Source organism: Ptychodera flava, chromosome 5 (genome assembly GCF_041260155.1).
Source record: "Ptychodera flava strain L36383 chromosome 5, AS_Pfla_20210202, whole genome shotgun sequence".
Taxonomy (NCBI): domain Eukaryota; kingdom Metazoa; phylum Hemichordata; class Enteropneusta; family Ptychoderidae; genus Ptychodera; species Ptychodera flava.
The window spans coordinates 15907865-15918859 of NC_091932.1; the positions used below are offsets into that span (position 1 = coordinate 15907865).

At 35.6% G+C, this 10995-nt stretch overlaps 1 protein-coding gene across 1 annotated transcript in view; it reads left to right on the forward strand.

Annotated features, from left to right (window-relative positions):
* LOC139132729 (RAB6-interacting golgin-like) overlaps nucleotides 1-10449 on the forward strand; it is a 33770-nt gene extending 23321 nt beyond the window's left edge. Inside the window, exons 9-11 of the mRNA XM_070698996.1 lie at nucleotides 1321-1491; nucleotides 2231-2305; nucleotides 10436-10449. Of these exons, the coding sequence (XP_070555097.1) occupies nucleotides 1321-1491; nucleotides 2231-2305; nucleotides 10436-10449 (260 nt within the window). The remainder of the gene's footprint in view (nucleotides 1-1320; nucleotides 1492-2230; nucleotides 2306-10435) is intronic.
* Nucleotides 10450-10995: the final 546 nt, after the last annotated feature.

The following is a 10995-nucleotide window of genomic DNA, read 5'->3' on the forward strand; positions in this document are numbered from 1 at the left end:
ACACTGGACAAAATGCTTGATATGCGCTTAGCATATTTACGTATATTGACGTATATGGAACACAATATTAATTGCATACGCAACGTATATCTTTGTATATGGAACATTCCAATACGTTGATATGCGTAGCGTATTTCTATGCAGATCATGGGTATACGTAATGCAGATCTTTGCACACTAAGTGTACACTGTAGTTTTGCATTCTATTAGTATACGTACGTGTATACTTAACGTATTTGATATTTACGTATATTGATGTATATGGAACAAAATATTTATTGCATACGCAACGTATATCTTTGTATAGGGAACATTCCAATGCGTTGATATGCGTCGCGTATTTCTATGGAGATCATGAGTATACGTTATGCAGATCTTTGCACACTAAGTGTACACTGTAGTTTTGCATTTTATTAGTATACGTACGTGTATACTTAACGTATTTGACACATGTACAGAATTAGTATAAGTGCGTATATTGTTGTAAATCAAGCATTTTGCCGAGTGTGAACTTTCCTAATTAGAGTGATATGTCAACAAATACTGCATCAAGTTTGATGAAACTTGGTACAGATATTGATCTCATGGTGTTGTAAATACGATTCAATGACACATAGTGGTATTGTTTAAACTAATTGCTAATTTGCATTTACATGATGGATTTTTGTTGTTTGGGGTCAATGTCCAGAAGCACTGCATCAAACTTTATGAAATATGCTGCAGGTGATAATCTGTCAGTCTTACGATAGGATGCAAAAATATTTGGCAACATCCAGTCAATAAGTTACTAATTAACTAATTAAATGACCTTTTGTAATTAGGATTGCGACCTACATTGGTTTTATTTTTTCACCATCATTGAACTCATTATCGGCCATTAAGCCCAATCTGTATATTCTAACATGCGCGACACCATTTTAATAATTTAATTGCATTTTGCTGTTTCAAGATTAAAATATGCAACAGTGTTCACCGGTAGGCCAACGAATTGTGTTAATTAAGTAAGAACAACTATAGACCTGGTCCAGATTTGTGAATAAAAAATGATTTATGAATGTGATGTTGTAGAGAAATTACGACAGTTTCCAGAAACATGTCCAGCTTTATATTACCCTATCATTGCGCTATCACGCTACAAGCATATGTGTATATATCGATGAAGATGATCTCGTCATGACTTCATGTCTCTCAAAGCTGTACACTTGATCCTCACATTGGATCATTGGTTTAGTACTGGCGAGGATACGTTACCGGTATGTAGCTGAAAACGGACAAGCAATGTCAGTGTGAAATAATCTTTTAAAATCAAAATATCTCCAGTATCTTTAGCTTGGGAAAAGAAGAGGTGGATTGAAAAATATGATGCACTGCATTATTTGTATGAGAAACTTCGGGATAGATATGATCAGAACATCACAACTGCAATAAAGAATCAACAAAAGAAACATGGAGCAGAAAATATTGGAGCGCTCGTTGGATCACAAACATCAGGTGAGAACGTGAATTTCTGAATATATTTAAAAATCGACATTACTTTCAGGCAATCCGTTTCTCCAATGTCACTTTCTCATAGTTCATGTAATGCCGGTAAAATAAAGCACGTTTTGTTTGCTAATGGAGTACTTCATTGTCAATTATTTTTAATCCTCGGTTTTATCATTTTCTTTGATTTGAAGAAACTTTGCTGCTTACATGATACGAATTAATCCCAGAGAAAAGGAGTTCAATTAAGTGTTAAAAGCCATATACTGAAATCACAATTATCAATTAACGGCTATTATGAGTGTTCCTTTTGCGAGCGGCCTCTATCATATTACCTTACAATATGTGGAACACATTTCTCCCGTAACGTAAACAATATTGAACTGCACACTTAATTTAACGAATATGATGTATCACTTTGTCGGTCTGCTACGTAAATTGCAGTCATAGATATGAGTGGTGTACATGTAACAAATAAAGCCTGGTAACGTGTGTGTGTCTAGTCCTTACATAATATACGGAATTTATGTAGTTGTCAATCGAGACGCTATGTATTTAAAGTGCCATTTAGTTTAAGTCATAGTTAAATGTATTATATTTTCATGAAATATTTATTTCCATCGTATTCCCTTATAACGAGCATTCATGTGGCGCAAACAACACAAATGTTTTAATATAATTTTGAAAATTTTGAGAAGGTAGTGAAATCAGAATCTTGAACTTCGTGACTGCTCATGCTTCTTTGCAGAAAAAGACTTTGCAGCTATGGAAGACGAGGCAAAGAACCAAGAAGACACAATCATTGACTTGAACAATAAACTCGGTGAGTATGATCATAAGAAACTTATTATGTCGTGTACAAATACTGTAAATCGATCCCGCAAGAATTAGAAGTATGGATACTTCAATAGTGCACGTTTCTCGGACCACATTCCCTACAATTGCAGGACTGCAATTCTACCAGTAAATGTTTTTTATCCCATTCGGTCGCTGTAGCTCCATGCTACTCCTAATAGTCGGGTCGAAGGTAGGGTTCCCATGCACCCCACGGATATATCTTTTTAACCTATGATTTTTTGTAATCCTTAGGGTCTATATTTAATGAATTTTGATGTTCCAAAAATCAAATATTGTCCCATGGGGTTCATTTGGCGCCATCTTGGCCGCCATCTTGGCCGCCATCTTGGATTTCAACAATGGGGTAGGGGTCACATATTTACCGCTCGACGGAAAGAGAAACAATAAAATACTATAAACGTTACATTTTTAGAAAGCCCAGATCATGGCCTTTTCATTGATATATAGCTTAATGGGGATAAATTAATATTCGAACGTCGATTAGACTTTATATCGGCCATTGACCGTAAATCGTAAAATTTGCTAAATTTCACACCCAATAATTAAGTTCCCGTTCCTCCAAACAATTTTTCATAAGGTATTTATATATTTTTTGAAAGAACTCAGTGCAATAAATAAGAAAAACAACATTAAAAGTATGTGTCTTGAGATTTAGTGGATGCATGAGCTTGTTTTCTTATTACGCGGTATGCCATATATCCGTATGTAATATAAGGGGTAGGGTAGGGGTAATGTTTCCCTTTCTGTTTCGAATCATGAATGTTAAAATATTACATTTTTGAAAATGCTGCTTCAGGCCTCTCTTAACATATATAGATTCATTGGGAAACATTGCATATTTGAAAATTACAAACCTTTCAGTTTCTGTCGATTTTAAGTGATTTTTTAAAAACAAAATTATAATATATAGGATAGAGGTAATGTCTCCCTTTCTGCCTCGAGCCATGAATCATATACCATAATATTATATAGGGCTCAGCCCTTGGTGTCGCGCCAGGCGTTGAGATTAAAAATGTTATTTGTATCGATTCATGATTAGTAATCATAAAGGATAAAATAAAATTAATTGTTACTTTCTATATACGTTTGTACAAGTATGACCGGTTTACCCTCTGATGACAGTTCACGTACACGATGTCAGACCCTGTAGGTATAGATTTTCTGTTATGTGTAAAAAGTTTGACATAAATTTGCAATTTTTACCATGATTACTATCTATTGTGTTTAACAAGGGACGTATTGTGCCATCATTAACTTTGCAATAGTAACTGTACCACCCAACTTCTGATATTGTCAGCTGAAACCCAGCGTTACTTCTAAAAACGGGTAAATTTTGCACATAGTTATTGACACAGAGGGCGCCTTTCTAAGATTCAATCCCAGCATTCTTTGCGAATGTTCTCGTTCATATGCACGACAGTTTTCTCTCTTCTTCTTAATTTTTAGGTGTGATAAGAAATTTTGTATCAGCGACAGGGTGGATGATAATAATTACTCGCTAATAAAAAAGATGTATTTTATTAATTGCATGTTATAAAATAATAGAGAGCAGGTTTCGAATTTGTTTATTTACGAGCAATCAAAAAAAATGGAGGCGCACGAAAGAAGGGTACACTTCCGGTTACTCGCACAGTATATTATGAATACGCGCATGCGTAGTCAGTAAGCCGCTGGCGCGACTATAAATGTTATACCGATTGAAAGCTCTGAAAACGGCCTTTCTAAACATGTATAGTCTTATTGGGAAAATTGCATATTTTAAAGTTATAAAGCTTAAATCTTTCAGTTTGTGTCAATTGCATATTTTAAAGTTACAAAGCTTAAATCTTTCAGTTTGTGTCAATTTGAAGTGATTTTTTAAAACAAAATTATCATATAAGGGGTAGGGGTAATGTTTCCCTTCTGCCTCAAGCCATAAATTATGAAACCATATAAATGTTATACTGCTCGAAAGTTCTGAAAAGGGCCTTTCTAAAGATGTATAGTTTTATTTGGAAAAATTTCTCATTGTAAAAAGTTACAAAGCTGTAGCCTTTCAGTTTTTGTCAATTTTAAGTGATTTTTTGAACAATATGCACAAAACAGTTAGTCCGTTGGCAAGGTATCAAAATCATCTCCTCTAAGGCATTTTACCCACTATGATTTTCTGTTAGCCAGTATTCTCAGCTGTCATAATCTGCTTATTTGTCATTTAACTGATGGTGTGTAAGAGTGTAGCGACTTGTTTTGTAGGGGGCTGTCACGCCCTCACTAGTAAAATAGGAATGGGTTAGGGGTAACATATTTACCGCTAGTCGGAAACAAAAACAACAAAGTGCCATAAACAATACATTCTTAGAAAGCCCAGATAATTTCCTTACCATTGGTATACAACTTAATGGGGATAAATCAATATTCAAACATCGATTAGGTTTTATATCGGCCATGAAATGTAAATTGTAAAATTTGCTTAATTTCAAACCCAATAATTAAGTTCCTGTTCCTCCAAACAATTTTACAAGGTATTTATATATTGTTTTAAAAAACTTAATGCAATAAAGAAGAAAAACAATGTTGAAAGTGTGTATCTTGGGATTTAGAAGCTGCATGAGCATGTTTTCTTAATATGTAGTATGTCACATACCTCTCTGTAATAGACTTATGGTTTGCCTTGCGTTGAGGAAGAAAATGCTAACAAGAGTTAACCGTAGCTTCTAGGTAATTTTTGTGTCTTGTGCTTCCTGTGTTGTTTGTGGAGTCCCTGTGGACTTGTGTTTGAATTTATTTTTCTGAGTTTTTTTCGTCGTATTATGTATCGGAATGAATTCATTTGTGTCTTCTAGGGGATTGATTCTGTATGGACCTTTCGGTGTTGGAATTAATTTCAAGCCTTTGCAAAGAAAATTCGTGTTAAGAAAGATTCTTAGTAAATCCATGTTTTTTGTTGGTCACTGTGTTTCGTTTATGTTTGGTATGTTGTAATATTGTGTTTGAGATATTTTGTTTGTCATTTTGTGCAGTTATTTTTGCTTTTTTAGTTTTATTACGCTTTCTGTTTTTAACACATTTTCGTGAGTGGTCATGTTTTGCCATTACACCGGTGTGTGGAGTATAAAAGGCCCCCCAACTTATTGAAAATTCATAATGGCACTCGAGTGACAACTGGCAACAGCTAGGTAGACCGCTCCGTTAAAATCAGCCTAAACGATTCTCAAACAACAAAAAGTATTAGCAAACACCTAAGCCATACACGTATCCGTAAATTTCACAATTTTTTAAAACTACGACGAGTAGGGGAGAAATCGCATTTGAACAAAGGGAATGGCCCTCAAAAGACAGTTGTTCCATGATTCAAACAATTGTCAATCATTCGGTGACGCGCAGAGGTGTAAACTGGTCAAACATTTGCTGTGCATACGAGAACAATTACGATGTAAACAAACCATAAGTATGCTTAGAGTTATATCAGCGGGCAAAGGATGAAAACTTTGTGTAAATTGTCATCAACTCTTTTGCTAGCGTTTATGGTGCAATGACATCACGAAAGTGAACCATTTTCAGACGTGACTTAGCAAGAGGACTATACTGGTAGTACGATGTATTCTTGCGAAAAGCGCGTAAACTTTTTAAAACAAAACTGTAGGCAGAGTCTGTAGTTTGCACCGAGAATGACATCGAAAACAACCTTCAAAACATGATGGTAGCCTCCATGATCAATTTAATTATAGTCAGTCGAAGAGATTCACGTTTTTAACAACTTCCAAATCTACGGTCGAACTTGACGGTACCGAACAGTTGTTTTGGATATATATGCTGGCCACGAAAACGGCCGTTTTTACACGTGGAAATGACATGTCGTGTTCGGAGGGCTGGTAAGGTTTTGACATACCAATTGCTACGAAAATAAACATAACTCGGTATGAGTTGTCGATGTCACCCGCCAAGCAACCGAGCAGCCGACCGTTATCGCTATTACAGGTATCGTGATACACGAGATTCAAGGAAGTATCGACCCTTACGTGATGTTGTGAACTTCCTTTATTTTCTGATTTTAATAGCGATCGGTCATGACGTCGCGTTGTTCACCTATTTCCTACCATTTTCCTGACGTGTTCCTCCTTCCATGTTCAGATGAATACAGTTTAGTCAACTTTCATCCGTAATTTACCATACGAAATTGCCAATTTCGTGTTATTTGTAAATTTTCTATAAGTTTATTACTTCTTTCAAAGTTTCAATTTGATTATCACTTTCACCATGTATGGCAGACATGTATTCCGTATGTACATGGTGGTCAGTAGCCGAATCATTCACATAATGAACGATGACACGGCCTGAAAACTTAAATAAATTCACTCAAGCAAACTCCTTTTTTATGAAGTTGATAGTTTTTCTATCTTTCTTTTTTCTTTCGATTATTGCCGTGGCATAACTGAAACGAACCGGAAAACGAAGGCTGTACGTATCTATATTAGTTAGAGTCTGAGCGTGATTTGAGAGCAGACAGATTACGCAGATATGTGAATGATCGCAACCGTAACCAACAGACTCATTATGCAGAGCCATGCCCCAAAACATCCACCCAAACTTGGCACTAATCATGATCCCGGTCCATTTCGAGCCGGGCTTTAAGGGAAGTGCGGTGGCCTTTGAAAGACCCTTTGGTTTGGTTTTGTACCGTAGTATAGGAAGAAAACCCGACCTATCGTCGTTGCTGTGAATGTTTGTGTTGTTTTTAGCCTCCTTTTTACCTATTTGAAGAATCGTCTTTGCAGTCTTCCATCCTGCGTTCTGTGTAGTGAGTGTCTTCGATCTCTCTCTTAAGTTTGTGATGTACAACTGTCTTGTGTCCCGGTGCTTTATTGGGTGTATAGGTAAATAGTTAGAGATCAGGGTGATAAATTGGTTGCCACTGTGTCTTATTTTGGCCTGGTAAGTATGCCTTTAAGGTGTACCTGTAGGCTACGTGGTACTGAATAGGGGCCACTTAGGTTTCAACACATTCGATAATCTTGGCTGTCATGAAGGTACCATATCTCGCTTATACCCCGTTGTATGAGTAACTGGGATCGGAAATGGGAAAGGCTCAATTAATATCCATCTTTGCTAATATTAATTCTCGTTTGGCTTACAGATGGCCACCTCTACTTGTTTCGGTGAAAATTTGACTTTCAATTGGACAAAACATTGAGTATGACTTTCTCCTGTGTGTTATTTAGGCCAATGAAAAATATGAAAATTGCATACATGTTGTTGTCAAATATCTCAAATCTTAGATTGTAAGAGATAGGCTTAGGCTTCCCTGTGTAATCATACAAATGAGTTAAGTGGGAATTTATTGGAGTAGATTACAGTAACCGAAGACCAGATATGAACTGAATATGCTCACGTTTTTTACAACATGTTCATTAATAGTAGTACGCTTCACAGAACAATAAGATATCTGTTATATCACTATTTGCAGCAGGTTTATCAACTTCGCACAATACTCACAGAGTTTAATCACTAATTAAAAAACTTTATGTAATATGCAAATGAGCTGTTTATTTACTTGACACTGTTCAATGTTTCATAGCACAATTACATATTTATCAAATCAATATCTGTAGCACGTTTCACCAAATTTGGTGCCGTAATTTCAGAGTTATATACCTAATTACAAAGTTTATTAAATATGCAAATGAACCCTTAATTAACTTCACACTACTTATTGCTTTACAACTTCTTGGTCTTTTGGCCAGCGGTCCATATATCTTTCTTTCATGAATTTGACTTTGTTCGTGTACCGTCTATTTACTGTCTGTTCTGTGCTGTTTTGTGTCTATGTTTACAACTATTGTCTTACAAATTTTGACCTAGTGTTATTGGATTATGGATTGGTATGATTGCGATTATTTTAGATATCTGTCGGATCAGTATATGTAGCAGTTTTCATCACATTTGATGTAATTATTTCGGAGTTATATGACTAATTATAAAACTTCATGAAATATGCAAATGAGGTACTTATTAACTTGATACTGCTTAATGCTTCTCAGTAAAATTGGATATTTATCAGATCAACATCTGCAGCAAGTTTCGTCAAAAATTTTGGAGTAATATCACTAATTACAAAGTTCATTAAATATGCAAATGAACCCTTAATTAACTCCACAAAACTAAATGCTTTACACCACAATTAGATATCTGTCGGATCAGTATCTGCAGCAGATTTCATCACATTTGGTGCAGTTATTTTGGAGTTATATCACTAATTACAAAACTTCATAAAATATGCAAATGACCTATTTGTTAACTTGACACTGCCAAATGCTTCTCAGTACAATTAGATATTTATCAGAACAATATCTGTACCCGATTTCACTGACTTGGGTGCCGTAATTTCAGAGTTATATACCTAATTACAAAGTTCATTAAATATGCAAATGAACCCTTAATTAACTTCACACTACTAAATGCTTTACACCACAGTTAGATATTAGTCGGATCAGTATCTGCAGCAGATTTCATCACATTTGGTGCAGTTATATCGGAGTTATATGACTAATTACAAAACTTCATAAAATATGCAAATGAGCTATTTATTAACTTGACATTGCCCAATGCTTCTAAGTACAATTAGATAAATATCAGTTCAATATTTGTTGGAAGTATCATCAAGTTTGGTGCAGGAATTTCAGAGTTATCTCATTAATAACAACAGTTCATTAAATTACCAGATTTCACTGACTTGGGTGCTGTAATTTCAGAGTTATATACCTTATCACAAAGTTCATTAAATATGCAAATGAACCCTTAATTACCTTGACAACACTAAGTGCTTTATGCCACAGCTAGATATCAGTCAGATCAGTATCTGCAGCAGAATTCATCAAATTTGGTGCAGTTATATCGGAGTTATATAACTAATTATAAACTTCATAAAATATGCAAATGAGCAATTATTGACTTGACACTGCCCAGTACTTCTAAGTATAATTAGATATATATTAGATTGATATTTGTTGCACGTATCATCAAGTTTGGTGCAGGAATTTCAGAGATATGTCACTAATAACAAAAGTTATTAATATGCAAATGAGAAGATAATTGACATGACACCAACAGTATCATTATAATGTTCTGAGATTGTCATCTGTGAAAAGTTTCATGAAATTTTGAGCAGCATTTCTTGATATATGTCTATACTGTCATTGCCGTCCTATAGGATAACTATTGAACGGAAAAAAACGATATTCAATAACTTCATTAATATGCAAGCCACACTAACCAAAATCTAATCAGTTCTTGCAAGTAGCATATGGTACCTGTGTACCAAATCTGACTTCAGGCGTTTTTGAGTTATCATGTAAACAGACAGACACACACCCACACCCACACCCACACCCACACACACACACACACACACACACACACACATATACACGGACAGACAGACAGACATCGCTATGACATTAGCCCACGTGTTTACACACGTGAGCTAAAAATGGTTGACACTATAGACTTATTTCAGACTGAGGGGACCTTACTATGGAAAAAAAGCACAGAATACTTTCCCAATGTATGAACTGTTCATGTACAGTACAGGCAGTACTGTACAACATGGAATGTAAAACATACAAATCAAAGAAGTATGACTAATATTTTACATTTGCCACGCAACCAGCCACGCCCACATGAAAGGATTGGCCGGCACAAACCATGTATCTAGACTTATCCCCTGATCCCCTGAACGCGGAAAATTTCCGCGTTACCGAATTAATGGCTTATGACTCCCGATAATAATAATAATAAACTACCGATCAAGTAGAACAAAAGATCACAATGTTTGTAAATATGACACCATGCGTGATATTTGCAGAGCAATCACCGATTGAAAATCAGTTCACACCTCAAGTAAGGTATCTTTTCATATTGAAATAATTTTGAACCTACAGCGTTTGCGCCGGGGAATCTTGGCATGCAGTCCCTGGGATCGCGAACAATGCCTTTAACGAAGCTTTTGAACGCTTTTTTGTGTAAGAATGCCATCTCTGTGGAGAGTGTAAAGTAATGTGTAAAGCCGTTGTCTAGCTCGCTTGACTCTGGTGATTATGTTGACTTCTTTTTTTCTCAGCTGCTGGTGGCTGATCTAACTCGAATGTTAGATCAATCTGGTCTCTCTGATTCGGTCATACTGGTGGAATGGTGTCTTCAAGCATGGACCCTAAAACGTCCATTTTTAGGGTCTATGCTTCAAAGAAGTCAGGGTCTATCATTGGTTAAATGTCATCCATGATAAGAAACTAATGATAGATTCACTTCCAAGGCTTTTTAAACATTTAGGTGTCAATGGGAATATAAGCCTTTTTAGTCATTTTCTGAGGTTTGTCTCGCCTTCTTATTGCCTGGTGTATAGAGCGTTTGTATACCTTCTGTTTACTATTTAGTTGCGTAATTTGAATGCGTTCTGTGACATTTGGCTTTTCGGGTTTTAGTTCCAGAATTATTTTGCTATTGAATTTTAGTACCCAGTCGAAAATGTAATCCTCATTGGGAGTATATAGTGTTCTGCGTTGTAAAATAATTTCGACAAATTGGTTATGATCTCTTGTTTTCTGGTAAGGTAAAGTGTTGTCGATCCATCTATCTTAGTATGGAGAAGCTATATTGTGGATTAATGGTGATTGGTTTTGA